Source organism: Sturnus vulgaris, chromosome 8 (assembly GCF_052056855.1).
Source record: "Sturnus vulgaris isolate bStuVul1 chromosome 8, bStuVul1.hap1, whole genome shotgun sequence".
Lineage (NCBI taxonomy): Eukaryota > Metazoa > Chordata > Aves > Passeriformes > Sturnidae > Sturnus > Sturnus vulgaris.
Genome location: NC_142250.1, coordinates 34,551,691 through 34,569,392, shown reverse-complemented (window position 1 = coordinate 34,569,392; position 17,702 = coordinate 34,551,691). Strand labels below are relative to the sequence as shown.

The following is a 17,702-nucleotide window of genomic DNA, read 5'->3' as shown; positions in this document are numbered from 1 at the left end:
TACAAAACACAGAGCAAAAGAACAGATCTGTGGTTTAAAAACAACCCCACTAAACCATGGTCATAAGTACCACATCCACACATTTTTGAATGCTAATTTTATGTACTTTTATGTCTTTACTGGTGTTCTTTGTTCTTCATTTGCTGCCACTTCCATGCACTTTGCCACTGAGGTAGAGTGGCAGATTTGGACACATAAACTGATTTCATGCCATGGAATATCACAGAGCTTTGTGACTTCCAAATCTTTAATATTTGCCACAGGAGGTGATCTGAGCCAATAATGAATCCTGGAATATCTAACTTAGCTTATGATTAATTTCAGTGCTACTGTGTCTCCATTGTAAAGGACAGCATTGAATGACAGAAACCTAATTAGGCAATAATGATTCTGCCTTAAATATTTCCAAATGGGACCACTGGGAAATGACAGTGGGAATTAAAGTAATCAGCTGTTTTTTCTAGCCTTGGAAAGCCTTGGCAGTGCTGAAAGTCTGCCATAAAGTGTGGGTTGTATTACTCTGTTAACAAAGTTAATGTATTGCTCTGAGTTAGTTCAATATGTGATTAATCTCCAGCTCTCTGTGCTCTGGATTGTCATGTGAACAAAAAAAAAAAAAAGTGCAAAAAATGTGCAAGATCCCAAAACCCACCTTGTAACACTCGGGGAATCTTGCAGCTGTTTACATCTTGACTTATTGCTGAACCTTTATGGCTCAAGGCCATCTGCACTTGTTAGTAAAAATAAAAGTAGTTATTTCATTCCCTTTAATTTTTCTTTTTAATGAGATGTTTAAGCTCACACTCTGGAATCACTGTGGAGATGGGAACATAAAATTTCTATCTTGTTTCATATTATCCAGATAACAATACACGTCTCATTAGTCCCTGAAACGAGAGGATTTATGCTGGAGCCAAAAAGCTAAAATGACATGTATAACTCCAGAGAAAGAAGGCAAATTGTCAGTAGTCTTCTTTCATTTATACCTTTTAAAATGAAAAATGTGTCCATTTAAACCTCTGAGTTGCCTTGATGTAAAAATAGGCCAAGCAGGAGAAGAATTATGGCCACTATCTCTATTCACATAAGTTTTGTTTCAAGTGAGCTGGGCTCTGCTGTTTCACTGCTACATTAACGTGGCCAGCTGCCCCACAGAGCAGACAAAAGTTGCCTGTAAAAGCCTTCTAATACCATTTAAAGGTTTGAAAAAATTCCTTTGCTTCTTCCTGTGGACTGGAATAAAAGCACATGGGTTTGACTTTCTCCTGGATACAATATCCCTGATGGAATGAGAGGGATGCTGACATTCAGCTAACATCATTAATGGGCTAATTGAAGGCATTGATTCCAAGAGCAAGAGCTTTGTGGGAAATTATTCCATTTTCCCTCGATGCAGATGTAACTATTGATTAAGTCTGAGTGATTCCACGTTGTTACAGTCAGATATGGGCTGGACACTAGGAGAAAACCTCTGGAAAAAGAGTTCAGTTGGGTGAACAAATGCACCTTTCCCCCCCTGCCATGGTGCCAAGGCAGTTTTGGGGATTGCTTCCTGTCATTTGGGAAATGACAAAGTAAATATTGATGGAGAAATGTGCAGTTTCTTCACGGTGAAACATTTCTGTGTCACAGCCAGACTTCAAAGACAGATATTTCTCTGTGGTTTTCGAACCAAAGAGTAATAAATTTAATTTCACACAGTGTCCAGAGAAATTTTCATGAATATTTTGATAAGTTTGCTGTGATTTCAGTATACTTGATGTACCAAAACCCAAGGATTTTGAAGTAGCATTTAGCAATATTTAATATATTAACAATATTTTTATATTAAATATTTATTAGTCCAAAATATATATATAAAAATATAAATATATATATTATATAATATAATATATATATTATATAAATATAATTCTGGTATTACAGCTCTCCAGCCTCCCTCCCTCCAGGCTGCCTGGTCCATACAGAAAAGTTGAGTTTGTTACATTCTTTGGGTATGCAGCACTATGGCCAGGTTTCCTGGAGAGTCTTTTGTTGGTAAAGGGGCATTAGAAAGATTTTTATAAGGTATTTAAATCAGTGCAGTTTGGTACATTTAACTGTAAAAATTGCTGTTGCACTTTTACAATTACTTAATTGTAACTAAGATCTATCCTTTCAGGCTCAAAGGACATTTTTCTTAATTGTAGAATTTATGGAGTAATCTGACATATTAAATTCTTAGCAATGCTATCTTTGTCCTTGAATGCATTGTTATTTTATCTAAGCAGACATGGCAATTCTTTTCCAGCCTCAGTAGGTGGGTATGGATGCTGTCTGCCTCCAGCCTGCTCCCATTGGAACCTATTATTTCAGCAAAACTATTATTTACTAAATTTATCCGTGTTTTTAATTGTGTTTCTTTTTGCCATCTGTTCTGATTTTTTTTTTTTTTTTTTTTTTTTTTTTACCTACTGGATTTAATCTGATTTTCAAAGAACCCCAACCTTTTAGCCTGGTATTAAATCCTGGGCACTGACAGCTGACAGAAATACTCCTTTCTGCTTGTTCCTAAATGGAAAGGAGGGAAAGTGCATCCTGCTGAAGGCTTAATACCCAGCTTTGCAATAAATTCCCAGTGGGGTGTGAATGTGTAGGTTTATTGCTGGCCCTGTGTGGGGTTGTGATGAACTGACTGTTAAATGTGTCAGAAAAATGTGGGTCAGGTTTGCAGTCCTGGGGCTAAAGCCAGGCTGGGAGCAGGGATGTGATCACAGCCACACACGGGGGGACCCCGAGCCCCGTGCCTGCCCTGTGGCATTGCCAGAGCATTTACAGCTGAAAATGAGCCCTGGGGGATAAATACAAGGAATTTGGGCAGATTTATGGTTTGGCTTTTTGTTCTGCTTCCAACTGACCCAGTGGTGAGGGAGAGCTGAATAAAGAGCCTCTCTTAGAGCCTTTCCTAAAAGCGCCCAAGGCATGAGAAACAGAAATTTTGGACCTCATTATCACCCCAAATGTGGTTAAATTGACTTTAAAAACCCCATATCATATTGGGATGTAAGAATGGATCTGACCAGGTACGATTCTGGCACACTCAGAGCCTGCACTATCAGGGTATACTCAATATTGCTAACATTTGTTAACACTTGCTGCTTGCAAACACATTTTTTACTTTTACCAAACCCTAAATTAAAATTCTGCTTCTTTAAACAGAGGCTGACCAGTCTGATCCTTCTCCAAATATAATATTTTTATGCAAATCACCTTCAGTTTTTGCTACACTCTGCACTGCCAGCGAGCCAAGGCTGGTGTTAGTAAGGCTGTCAGGTCTCATCAGTGCTAAAAAATCCCAACCCCTCCTCATGCAGGAGATGTTCCATTTCTATTTTTACATGGAATTGCATATTTGAATATGCACTTGCATTCACAGGGAGTTTCTCCAGGACAGAGTGCAAAACTAATTTTAGGTAATAGTTTTTCCCCTTTTTCAATTCACAGCTAAGAATACTCGGTGGTTAAAATCATATTTAAAAGAAGCACACATGTGTATATAAAATGGATATATCTGAGATCATTCATGAGGAAAAAAGAAACCAAAAACTCCCGATTCAATGATGTGTCAAAATACATTTTTATGAGTAGTTTAGTTGATTACAGGAGCTTGGTTTGTGCATTTACATTTAACCAGGTGGTTAAATGCCCTGGTGAATTTACTGTAGAAAAATCAGTGTAATAAACCCCAATGTAAGGTTTTATAGAAGGGAATATTTACTTACACCTCAAAGCAAATTGTTATTTATGTATTCACACACTTTTTCTAGTAAATAGCACCAAAATCTGTGTCCTGGCAGTCTGGTCAGGGTTGTGTGATGTGGATATTTCACTGGGGCTCCTCTGGATCCCTCAGTTAGGAATAGTTTGGGAAAGGTCTTTTCTACCCCGTGGGAATCACCAGATTTTGCCTCAGGCCTTTCCAACCACCAAAAATCTACAGCTGGATTGGAGCCTTTTTTCCTCATTTGGAAAATATGGTTGAGGTGTGTTTTTCTCTAGGGTTGGCAGGATGAGGAGGGGTACTTGGGGAGGGGGAAGCCCCTTGGACACCCTCCTGGTGTGAGGATGGAGGGTTCTACCTGTGGTGTCACTTCTCCTGGGGATGATGCAGAGCTGGGAGTTGGTCCCAAATGGTCCTTGTGGGTCCCTTTCAAACCCCATACGATTCTGTGTCCTCATTTAATGGACTCAGGTTGCCCCAGGAAAGCTTTAGATGCAATGTTAGGATCAATTTCTTCATGGAAAGGGTTTTCAAGAACTGGAGCAGGATGAACTGATGCATGGAAAGGCTGACCTGGAACAGGGCCTAAACAGAGCCAAAGGGATAAAATAGGGATTTATTGAAAGGATCCACCTTGGGCAGTGCAAGAGCCCGGCCGGGGCTACACCCAAATCAAATCCAAGATGGATCCTGGTCATGAGTTTTACACTTTTATAAGTTTGGGTTCATCCACACGTTGGGATCAATTATCCAAGCACAGCCCCAGGCTATGAAGTCTCAGCCCCCTGGCTTCCCCCTTCCCTTTGCCATTGTTTCTGCTTTTTGGGCTGTCCTTGATTCTCTAGCTGGGAAGGAATTGTTTTGTCACTCTCCTGTGAAAATAACTTACTAACACCTAATATGAAGTTTCAGAGTTACACACCAAGCAGCAGAGAGTCTGAAAAATATAAAAGCTAAAACCCAAGGCATCATTTCCCCCTGGGATGTGGTGGAGTCCCCATCTTTGGAAGCGTTCAGGAAATCTGTGGATATGGCCCACGAGGCCACGGTTCAGTGGTGATGGCTGATGGTTGGACTTGAGCATCTTAGAGACGGTTTCCTGACTTTACAAACAGCACTCCCTTCAAGGAAAAAGAACCAAATCCCTGAACCCCATCTTTGTTCCCACCAGGAGCCGACGGGGATTACTGGCGCCTCCTCAACCCGGGCGAGTACGTGGTGGGCGTCAAGGCCGAGGGCTACACCGCCGCCAGCAAGACCTGCGAGGTGGGCTACGACATGGGGGCCACCCAGTGCGACTTCACCATCGCCAAGACCAACCTGGCCAGGATCAAGGAGATCATGAGGAAGTTTGGGAAGCAGCCCCTGAGCCTGTCGGCGCGCCGGCCGCGGCAGCGGGCGCGGCAGTGGCGGCGATAGAGCCCGGCCCCAGCTCTGCTCCTCCCAGCCTGGCTGTAGTCGTAGTGAGAGTTGCATAGCCCGTCTCTTCATGCCTTTTTCTCTGCACGAGGCCTTTCTGTTAGTGGAGCTGGATGGATGCTGCTTGGAGGGGGGTGTTTCTCGTTTTTGGTGGGGAAAAAATCGGGAATGAAGTTCAAGTCGGACTCCGAAAGGAGCCCCCGGTTGAGGGGAGAGGCGGGGAGGATGGAGGAAAGGGTTTTGAGTTGAGCTGGAGTGAAATGTTTTGCTTGTTGGGTTATTTAATCCTTTGTCGATCTGTTTTCTTTAAAAATTGAAGAGAAAGGATTAAAAACAGCAACAACAAAAAATAGATACTTGTAAAGGAGAGGTGTTCTGAATGAAAAATTGAAAAATGTATCTAAAGCATAGAATTGGTATATTATTGCAACTCAAAAAAAGTTTTGACACTCCTTATGTTTTATTCTCACAGGGGAGGAAAAGCTGAGAGGCAACAACTTCTGTTTAATGTGATTGAAACTAAAAATTTCTCTCTTCCTCTGAAAGTTCCCCTTTTGATAAGCACTATATTCCAGGAAAAAAAAGCCTGCAGTGAATAACCCACCTTTGCTTTCCTGCTCAGGCTGTTTAGATTGAAGGATGCTTTGTGCTGCCAGAGTTCAATGCCAGGAGTGTTTTCTCCTCTGGCTTTTTAAGGCTGCAGTTTTACTCCATGAACTAAACCTGACAGAAAGGTTTTGGGGTCAGGAGCACTCCAGCACTGTGGCGTGGCAGTTCTTCCCTGATGTGGGAGAAGGAGCTGAACAAAGCTTTTCCTGAGGATACAGCACTTGTGTCATGTATGAGAGGAGAGGCTTAGCCACTGAGAGGTGCTTAATTCACAAATCCACTGGTACCATCTTTTTTCTTCATTTTTGGCCTGGCTTGAAGTGCCTTTTGTGCTCCTGCACATCTCATGCCACTGTCTCCTGTGACATCTTGCTGCTGCTTTTCTGGCCTTATGCCTCTTGGGGAGCCGGATTTGTGCTTTATTGTTGGCTTTTGAGTAATCAAATTGTACAGCAGGACAGGCTTGAGGTTCAAGAAAGATGCAGGGCACATTTAGGAAAAAATCAACACTGGGCAAATTGCCAGCTGATGAAAATACAACTTTGCTCCATTAGCTTCAATGTTATGACCTAAATTATACCTAAAAAAACCCAGGCTCAGCTGCATGATTTTAGCCAGTCTGTGGCTAAATAAGCATCTCTTAACACACTTGGTAGCAGACTGCAGCATACTCTTCCAAATACAATTCTGTTTTAAACATTTTGATTGCTATTTACAGTTTTTGCCAGTTTGATAGGGTTCTTGGAAATGACATTCAGCAAAATATCATTGAAACTGAGGAAAAAAATACAGAGTAGAAAAGTTACTGTAAAAATGTGCCATCTGTATTAATGATTTTTTTATTGTCAAGGAATGTAGGAAACACATAAAAGGTAAAAGACTGCAGGATGAAAAATGTAATCATGAGCCCTTGCATAGTAAATAATTTTATTCTTAAATTTCTTAGGCAATTTCAGCCCATGCTTGTTCTGCAGATACCATTAAATAATAGGAAAGGCTCCAATAAAACAGAAGAGTGCACTTTTAATTCTCTGTGACTGAAATTATGGAACACCTCCAAGTCAGTATCATTTCAATTAGGTAATAGAAGTAAACAACTCATCCAATCATTCCATCATGTGGAATTATATTTTACTAATTTCACCCTCTTTAGCAGCCTTACAGCATCCTGTGTGCCATATATTTTTGTATAGCAAATGTAACTGCAGTTTGTCATGAAGGGATATTTTTTTTCTTGAGAGGTGAGAAGGGATCAATGATGTCTTTGTGCAGGTAACAAAGTTAAATAATTTTGGAATATGGAGTAATGACAGCAGACAATTTGTTTGCAGTTAAATTTGACTTGTTCACTGGCATATGTAGATTTTATGACCATCATGATAGATCAAGAGCACACAAGAGTTTTTGGGTTATGAATGGAGTTTTTTGGTTGGATTCTCTCTAAAGTCCCACAAAAGCATCTTGCAGGGTAGCTGGAATGCTCTGGCAAAAGTGGAACAAAATAACCAAATTTAAATGGGATTGAAGGTGGAAACCACTGTTTTAGTCCTGGCAGGTGAGGTCTTTCTACCTTGAGATAATGGTGTGAGAGTTTAACTCTACAAACCTTGAGGTTCCTGTGCTTTGTTCTCAGAACCGAGGCTCTTTCTACGGGAAATTATTTTTTCATTGCTAACAAGAAATGGATTTGATGGGGAATTCTTGGACATCTGTTAGCTAAGACTGGATGGACTCTGATTGCTGAAGGCCTCAGGTGTGGGGACAGTGGCTTTGGTGTTTTTTCCTGGCTGTCACTAGTGCTTACACGAGTTTGGGCACAGCAGAGCTGGGACTAATGCACATGACCTTACCCCATTTTAGTCCAGGCATTCCTAAATAAATGGCCTAATAGCTGTCAAGTGGACTTGTCTGTGCAATTATTTTCTGATCGTCCAGCACTGGAAAACACTCAGGCTCCAAGGAATTTTACCAGGAATATCAGATGTGAATATCTTGTGCTGAGATGTTTATGCCTGCCCTGGATGTAATGATACCAAACTGATGTGTGCCCCATTTACTGCTGTAGTTATGCACCTGGGAGTTAAAATGTTCCTTTCCTCTGAAATACACAGCACCATTATTTAACCTTCAGACACATCCAAACCACAAACCAGTAAATCTGGATACCAGTTTTCTATTTATCTGCCTTTTCCACCTCTTGAGAACAGGTGATTTTTTTTCTAAAGCCTGTACTTTAAATTTCTTTTCCTTTTAGTGTTGGAAGCAAACAGACAACCCTGTAGAGATGCCAAGAAATAAATCTTGAGGGTGGATTCAGCCCTTTTGCAATTACAGATCCATTTGAACACTTATAGGAGTTCTCTTATGTGAGAACTTTGCTAAAATCTTGATCATCCCTGATATAAAAGAGAAAAATACAATCCCTTCCAAGTAATAAGAAATTCAGCTGCACAACCTCACCCACACAGGAAAGGTTAAACAAATGAAAGGTTAAAACAGGAGATACTCCACTCTGCTTGATAATACCAACCATCAGTCATCTGCTCCCATGCAGAGCCCTGACAATCATAAAACACAGTGGGAGGTGCCTGGCTTCTCCTTAACTATCCCTGTCAGGTTATCCAGCTGCTCATTTTTATTGGTTTAATTATCATCTGGGTTTTTCTCATCCAGCCTGATAACTGCAAGTGCAGTAACCTCTCAAAAACAGCTCTCAGTACCTGCAGATCCCAGACTGGTTTGGGTTGGGAGGATCTTAAAATCCATCTCATTCCAACCCCCTGCCCTGGGCAGGGACACCTTCCACTATCCCAGGTTGCTCCAAGCCCTGCCCAACCTGGCCTTGGACACTTCCAGGGATGGGTGAATGAGGCTGAGAAATGATATCTGCTTACACACACTGGTATAAATGTAGTGTCATTTGGTAATCTCTAATCCAAGTTTAATTTGTTGGCAGCAGAAGAGTTTTTTATGGCTTCTACCAGGAGGTTGAGCTCTGTGTGGGTAAAACACTGATGAAAATGAATATGAATTAAATCATTGCCTGTGCTGGCTAGGAAATCCATTTCTTCATTGGCTATTTTAAGCCTTTCACATTATTTTCAGCTTCTGTTACCATCTACTTTTCTCTTCTCTTATCCATGTGTAGTTGTGGGTTTTTTACTCTAAGTTCAGCTCATTATTTTCATGGCATCTGGGACATCTCCCCAAACTGGATTTCAGCAGTGAGTGACAGTGACCCAGCCAGATTTCCTTGTTTCTTTTATCATGCTGTGGAAGGTGACCTTTATGAGAAACACCAAAACAGAGATGAACTTGAAACAGAACACAAGTGGATTCACACCAACGCCTTCCACTAGTTAACCTTTAAAAACTGGAGTGAGATACCTTTGCTGTGGGTCCGTAAAAGCCCGGGTTTGGAGCATTTTTACCTTTCATTTTGTAACCAGGCTCTGAGTGAATTTAGGCAGAAGCCCCGAGCCTGAGGGGGAAGGGTAAAAGCACAGGTAAATGGTGTGAATGGTGGTGGCATCACCTCCTGCTGCAGGACAAAGAGCTCTGTGCCCTCCTTCCAGCCCTCCAGCCAGAGCCTGAGCACACAACTCCCTAAAGCCTTTCCCCCTCCTCCTACAGCAGCTGCACACCTGGGGAAAGAATCCGTGGTTTTAACATTTGATTTCATGGATATTTCTAGGACCACTTTGGCCTGTGCTGCTTTGTGTTATCATAGAGACAAAACAGGGTTTTTTTTGGCTCTTTCCAGTCCTTAATAAACAGCTATGAATCCTCTTGGCTTCAGGTGATTAATTTCTAGAAGTTTTAGTGTTTTCTTCTGATATCTCCTTCATATTCCAAGTTTACATCATATCTATACACTTAATCTGAAGTATTTACTGGTCTTTAATTTCCTCTTGAAGGTCATTAAACTTCAGATGATGTTATTGTATTTCACTATAATGTTGTAAGATTTTTTAGCAGAAAAATTTGCATTCAGTGAAACCATCACAGTGAATGCAATCTTGTCACTAAATAACCATTCTCTGCCATCTTCCACTGATAAAATCAACATTTTGCAGCATCCATGGTCACTTTATAGCTAGGTGAGGTTTACAAATCCACCAAGTCCACATTGAGGTTTGCAGAGCAATTTGCTGATCACTTTTGTGGCTTCTCCATCCTCTTAACCTGACAAGAGACTCAATTTGATTTTGATGGAGATTGCAGTTTCCATTACAATTTTAAACATTGCTCACATGCTTGAGTTTGATTATCATCTTGTTTTTTTCTCATTAGGCACACAAAGGATATTTTTATACATTTCACAAATTTCAGAAGGGCTGTATTGACTCAACACATTTTGGTGGAACATTTCAACTTAATAGGTAAATGAGTGCTTTCATGAGTAAAAAATGAAAATAATTGGATTTTGGAAAGCTTGTAAAAACATTCCAGGCAGTGAACACAAAGGTACTTTACAGGTGCATGTTTTTGATACTTAATCTCCCTTTTCAGGTGTTTGAGTGCCTTTGTTCACCTGCTGGGTGTCACTCTCAGAGATGTTAAATCCACCTTCCCCTCGCTGGTGTTTGGTGATTTCCACAGGCTGGATTAACCAATATCCCACAGTTTTCTGCTCTTTATTCAACTGATCTTCAGACCAGATCCTTTCAAGCACTTGTCTCTCCCAGGGAAGGTCCCTGGAGCATGGCTGGAGTGCCAGCATCCCATCCAGAGAGAACACTTGGATTTTCACATTATAGCAGCACTTTTGAACCTGTTATTTTCCCCAACCAAAACACTACAAAAGAGCATTGCACTGTGTATTCTGAAATACTGGTGGTGTTTAGAGAAAACAGTAACAATTCCCTCCTACTATGATGCTAAATAATCTCAACCACCTGATATTTTAATTATTCTAGTCATTAACTCTCCCTTAATTTACAGCAGCTGCTTTCTAAAATTCAATACATCACTTATGTCAACAGTACAATCATTCTTATTAACTCTGCTGTCCCAAAAGCAACAGGAAAGATCATTCAGAGTAAACTGTCATTTGAAGATTAAATATTCATCCAGCCTTATTGTCAGCAAGTAAAAATATGAAAAATGGAATTACTTTTTTGTGGTTTAGATGTGACAGAAATTCAATACCTGGGTTAATAAGGAGCAATGGCAGAATAATCTCACTTACCCAGACCAGGGGGATTTAAATCTGAGATCTGTTTCTGACCACAAGGATGTGGGTCTGGTTCCATGGCCTCAGTGTAAAAAGTGCTGAAATCACATTGTTATTTATTACAGTTTTGTGAGCCCCATAACTCACAGGTGAATGGAAACATTCATTTGGGTTGGCCAAGCTCTGGCTCAGCTCAGGGATCATCTCCTGATCCAAGGTTGTCCTCACAAGCAGAACAAGCAGAAAGGTGAATTTACAGAATACTTGGGAGAGGAGTGGGAATTGAAGGGAAAACCAGATTCTGTTTCTGTGATCCACCCTGTGTCTGCCTTGTTTTTCTATATTTGGCTAATGAAGGGCAGCTGGAGCCACTGTAATGAACATAATGATTTCTGGGAACATTCAAACCCCAATGCTTGCACTGAAGGACCAAGACAATCAATCAAGAGCTCCACCAGAGAGACAAAAGCTGTTAAATCTCCTTTTTCATTTTAATTCTAAATGGCCTTGCACCTGTTGGTTGCTAAATGGTCATTTTTCAATACTAAAACAAATTCCTTGAATGTTAGAACTTTGAGAGTTGTTCTACAGAGATATTTATCTGCTTTTTCTAGGACACTTTCTGTGACTTTTGCCCTAAAAGGGTCATCAAGGACCAGTTTGACGACTCTGAGTCACTGTAAATTTGGGTACTGATGCCAACAGCACCCTCAGTCAATGCACCCTCAGCACTGTGTGCAGAACACACCTGATTTGGAGAAAATCCAGCATTTTAAAATTGGTTTCTCACTAATGAAAATGTCCATAGAAATTAATTGCTGATTTCCATCTCAGCTTCAGAAGTCATGTATCATTCTTGAAGCAGTATGAGTCTCCAGAGGGTGCTTTTCAGATTATCACAGTCTTTACATGTTTTATTAAGACCTTGACTGCTACATGATTGATTTAATATAAATATAAATATAAATCAATAGAGCTTCGCTAGAACTCATCCCTGTCTTCTGCAGGGAACTTGGTCAATTTTTGGGAAATGAGACCAGAAAAATGTGAGATTGGGGTGGGAGAAACAGAACCTCTATTACACAGAGAAAACTGAAGGATGGAAAAGAAGATTCCAGTTGAAATCTTCCATTCCCCTAATTTTCCTGAATAAATTTGCTTTTTCCTGAATTTTCAAATAATCCTTGTTCCTGAAGCAGCCACTGAGGTGAACAACAAAGGGCATCCTAAGTGGTGGCATTTCAAATTGCCAAGTCCAAGCCAGAGAGTTCAGAAGCAGATGGTGGCAAATCATATTTCAGCAAACGTTGATAACGAGTTTATCACAGAAAATTACTCTGAAATTTGGGATATGGCAGAAAGCTGAGTGGGTAGTTTTCACATCAAAGGACCTCAAAGCTGATAAAAGCCCAGGGTAGAAAATGGGGTGGTCAGAGCAGCAATCCTTCAATGAGTTTGTGATTTGACAATCAATTGTCGATTGAAATGCTGAGGATGTTGAAATCGTCCATTTCCAATCGAAAATAAAATAAATGCCTGTTATTAGAAAGATTAAACTATGAAGCAATTAAACTATGGAGGAGGAAAAAGGAACAAATCAGGGTGTTAGAAATGAAGTAGAAATGAGTCTCTGTGACCCATACCAGCAGTGGGGTGTGTGCTTGTGTGGGCACACACGAAATGAGGAGGGGGCATCAGCACTGCAGAGCTGCCAACTGTTCCCCAAACTGTACAAATGCAGCCTTAATATAGTAACAAACACTGGAGTCCCCAGTGTTTATCAGCTTCCCTGATTGCATCTCCTCAAATTTCAGTGAGCCTAAGAACTCAGGATGTAAAATAGTGGTTATAACATCCCTCCCACCGTCCAAAAAAAGAAAAGAAGGAAAAAGAAACAGAACAAAAGCCCCACTCTGCAGAGCCTCCTGTGATTTGTGTATCTGAAAATGTTATCTTGAAATATTTGGGAATTTGGCCCCAGTTCATGCCAGGTTGTAAAGAGACTTTAGAGAGGAAACAACAGATTGTCATCTGCTGAAACCATACAAAGCCTGTTGACACCACTATAAAACTGCCCAGCCCCTTTCTCACTGCATTTATAGACTTCCTTATCAGTGCCCCAAAGCTTGCCAAGAGTTTCTCTTTATCTGATTCCCACAGGGAAAGTAGGAGGATTTTCTACATCAAAGTTCATGACCCATCCACACCTGGATGTTTATCAAGGCTCCAGCACATTGTGGGTGCTGCTGGAACCAAACTACTAAAGAAAATGTAATTTGAGATATCTTCTTAAATTTATAGAGCCTTTCATGTAATAGAATTGTTCAGGCTGGAAAAGCCCTCTAAGGTCTGAGTCCAACCATTCCTGTTGCCAAGGCCATGTCCCCATGTCCCCATGTCCCCATGTCCCCATGTCCTCATGTCTCCATGTCCCCATGTCCCCAAGTACCACATCTCCAGAGCTCTTAAATCCCTCCAATGGTGGGATGGGGACTCCACCACTGCCCCGGGCAGATGTGTTAGAGCTGGACAAGCCTTTCCATAAAGAAATTTGTCCCAATATCCACCCTGAGCTCCCCTGGCCCAGCCTGGGGCCGTTCCCTCTCCTCCTGTCCCTGTTCCCTGATCCCAAATCCCCCCGGCTGTCCCCTCCTGTCAGGGAGTTGTGCAGAGCCACAAGGGCCCCCCTGAGCCTCCTTTTCTCCAGGCTGAGCCCCTTCCCAGCTCCCTCAGGGATTCTCCAGCCCCTTTCCAGCTCCATTCCCTTCCCTGGACATGCTCCAGCCCCTCAGTGTCCCTCTTGTCATGAAGGACCCAGAACTGGACACAGGATTTGAGGTCCCTCAGAAGCCCCAGCCCAGGGGACAGGCACTGCCCTGGTCCTGTGGCCACAGCAGGGACAATAATATATTTTTTAATGGTTTAATACCTCAGTGCTCTGTCCAGAGAGGCACTGGTCAGCATTGAGGCTGTTCCTGTTGCAGGCTCTGTGCACACATGGATTAATGATGATAAGAGCTCTGATAACCTCCTGAAGATCAGGCATTGCCACCAGCCAAGGAGCTCCCTGCAAAGTGACCCTTGGCATTTTAGCCACCATTTGTCACATCAGCTCTCTCTAAACCACAGTGCTCCTGCCCCTCTAGCCCAAAATACCTGAAATATCTTGGATGACTTCAGTGACTCAGCAGCTCTCTAGCCCTTCAAACACACAGGGGGTAATTTGTAAGCAAACAGACCTAAATTCAATCAGCTGCTCACAACAAATAATTTGAACATCTCTGCGTGTGCAGTTAAAGCAGATCATCCTAATGTGGAAATGATGGCACGTACAGAATCATTTTAATAAGATGATTAAGAGCTGTGGGCTCCTGGGGAAAGCAGTGCAGCAGTGTGTGCACCTGCATCCATTAAAAGGAGCAAAATATAGGCAATAACAAGCTGTAACTTGCCAGCCCATCTGTGGGGCATGGGATGAGCTGGGGTGGACAGGGAAAAGAGAAAATCCAGTGTAGGACAGCCTGGGGTGGTGTAATGAAGCTCACATGGGGCCACACTGGATATTTGCTTCCCTCCCAAAATCGATGGAGATTTTTTTGGAACACACACACGGAATTTGGGTTATGGAGGAAGGAAAAGTAAAATTAGAAAGGCACAGGTAGTATCTGTTTCACCTCATCAGCTCAATCTACTCTGCTCATTTTTACCATAACAAGAACATGCCTCAATCCCTGGAAGAGGTCTGTGAATGCTGGCCAAAAAAGAGAGGAGAAAACAATCCAAAGTAACTACAAGTTCTGAGATGATCTCACTGCCCATGTATATTCATTGTTTGCTGCTAGGCAGAAATATTCTTTCAGTCCTCTTGACGTGGAAGAAGTAGAAATTATAATTACAAAATAATAATATATTCTATAAAATTAATTGACAATTTTTAGCAGATAATAGATTTTATTGCCTTTGTAGTATTCCTTCAGAGGAATATGTTTGTAAAGCCCATACATATTTATAGGTGCTACAAATATAGAAGTACATAAATATGAAAAAATGCATAGATATATATTCCCTTCCTCTTCTTTCTTTTACATTGCAATGAAGGGACAAAGCATGAGAAAAAATATCTGTAACAAAGCAACCCAGGCTGCAATAGCTGTGTTAAGGCTACCAAGGTCACAGAAGAAGATGATGTGTGGCTACCAGTGACAAACACCAACACTAATGTGAGTTTATTGACAAGCACAATGGCAGAGATGGCCAGGAAAGTGAGGTACAGGCTCTGCAGTGCACAGAAACTGATAAAGTGATTTCTCATCTAATAAAGCATGCTGGTATGTCCCTCCTGGATTGCCTGAATTATCAGGCAGCACTTCTTTACATGGAGCATCTACCTGCTGCTAAACACACCATTATTTAGGGAATGGTGTGAGTTCATCATCATTTACATTTTTCTTTAGATTCAGATACCATCTGCTGCTCTGTTTTCTTTTGCCTAATGTCACAGTCATAAGCATGTAATTACCATACTCCTACTCATTTTTTTTCATGTTCTTATTCATTTCAAGCTTAATTTCAGTCAGATTTTGTCCTTAGCTTTCTTAAACCCTGCAATTATTAGAAGACACTTAATGGGATCAACAGCAACGTTCCATGCTGCAAGGATAAATTTTGAAATGGATTAAATGAGGACAGTTGACAAAGCACTGAAAGCAGTCTTTGGATCAGAAAAAATGGAAGGAAAAAGTAGCCTTGTAAAAACTCACAAATGTTGACTTTATATTCACTAAAACCTCTAAGTCTCAGTGTTTTTGCACTTAGTGGTAAAACAAGAATTTGCAACCCTGAGAAAGTGTAGGCCTTTGTAAATATTAATGGAGGAAAGTGCAAGCCTGGCTCTACTCTTCTGTCCAAGTTCAGGAAAAACTCAACACGGATCAGTTGTGACCCTCAGAGTCCTGCCAGGTTTGCTGTTTGTCTCTGGGTTATTCTGTAGCTTAAGGGGGGTTATAAAAGCCAGGGAGAGGGATGTTCCATACAGGCAGCTGGTGACAGGACAGGGGACAGTGGCTTTTAACTGAGACCACCCTCCAGGGAACAATTCCTTCCCAATATCCCATCCAGCCCTGCCCTCTGGCAGTGGGAGCCATTCCCTGTGTCCTGTCCCTCCATCCCTTGTCCCCAGTCCCTCTCCAGCTCTCCTGGAGCCCCTTTAGGCTCTGCCAGGGGCTCTGAGCTCTCCCTGGAGCCTTGTCCTGTCCAGGTGAGCACCCCCAGCTCTGCCAGCCTGGCTCCATCTCAAAGCTGCTCCATCCCTCTGATCAGAATGGATATTTCTGTGATGTTTGCACAGGATATTCCAGCATTCCACAAAGAGACATAACAACAGTTTAGGTCAACTGCTTGTCATCAGCTGTCCCAGCAGCCACTGAATAGCTCCCAACCTTTTCCCTTCCCCTCCCCTTGGGCCCCTGGTGCAGTGCTGAGATTTGCTGTGCTGCTCCAGTGTCAGGGACCAAAGTGGCTCAGGGACACACCTGAGCTCTTTATTTTGTGCTTTTTATTTGTGTTGGGACTCCTGCAGCTCTGCCTGGGCCCCTCTTCTGCACTGCACGTGCTACTAAGCACAAATAATTCAAATAAATGTTTGCTTTGTTGGAGGTGCCTTGCCATGCTGGGAACGTGCCCCTTGTCTTGCTGGCATTGCAGCTGCTTTCCTTCCAAAACCAGGCCAGCAAAAGCTGGCATGAGGCTTTTAATTTGGTTCTAGCATGATGATGGCAAAAGAAAAAGGTTATATAATGATATGGATGGCAAGTCCTTTGAAACTTCACTTCCTTGCATTTTCCAGGGTAATTATTCTGTCTCTGCTAAATCTCCAGGCGAAACTTTCCAGGAATTAATATTCCTTTGCATTTGCCTTTGTACTGTGAAAGACAATATTTAGGTCCTTCCTCAGGGATGGAAAAAAAGAGTTGTAATGGAGACCAGAGCAAAATAAAACCTCCCACAGATTCAGAGAGGGAGCAGCATCCCAGAATCTCTCACATGCTGTTAGCAGCTTTCCTTGTTTGAGCCTGGAGCCCAGGATGGAGCAGTGATTCTGGGAAATGCCTTTCCCTCCGTGTGAGAACACGATTGTTGTGCTGAGCTTTGCAGAGCCAGCTTCTCCTCTCAAAGATAGGAGTGAAATCTTTGCACGTGGAGCCCGATTTGTGCCTTGCTTTCGGCACAAATTAAAAGTGGCTACAGGCTGAATAAACGGTGAATAAATGGTTTACCTCAGCCGGCCCTGGCAGCCTTTGTGAGAGCAGGGTTTTAATCTGTGCAGAGTCCTGTTAATGTGTGCCTGGCAGGGAGGTGGGGCATGCACAGAGAAAGGTGGGGAAATCGTTACCTAAAATAATGAGGGGAAGTGGGAATAAAAGACGCAGCGCAAAGTAATCGTGTTGGTTAAAGCAGAAATTATTTGACGTCTGAGAATTTTCAGCTCTTCTGGGATCTCTTCTGCTTTTCTACAGTGGAGATTTAACACCTGTATGGGAAGCAAAAGAGCCCTTAAGAGGCCCAATCTGTGCACTGGAGTGGAATTTAATCTTCAGCTCAAATCTCTGTCTGGAGAAGACTGGAAGTGTTCCTGATTCCAGTGGAAGGTGGCTCTGCCCATGGCAGGGGATGGGGAATGAGGAAACCTTTAAGGTCCACTTCAATCTAAACAATTCTGTGAGTCTATGTTAATAAAAT

At 42.0% G+C, this 17,702-nt stretch overlaps 1 protein-coding gene across 1 annotated transcript in view; it reads left to right on the top strand.

Annotated features, from left to right (window-relative positions):
* The window catches only part of CPXM2 (carboxypeptidase X, M14 family member 2), a 68,236-nt gene extending 60,550 nt beyond the window's left edge, over positions 1-7,686 (top strand). The window contains exon 13 of the mRNA XM_014879628.2: positions 4,932-7,686. Within this exon, the coding sequence (XP_014735114.2) occupies positions 4,932-5,179 (248 nt within the window). The 3' untranslated portion in view covers positions 5,180-7,686. The remainder of the gene's footprint in view (positions 1-4,931) is intronic.
* The last annotated feature ends 10,016 nt before the right edge of the window (positions 7,687-17,702 follow it).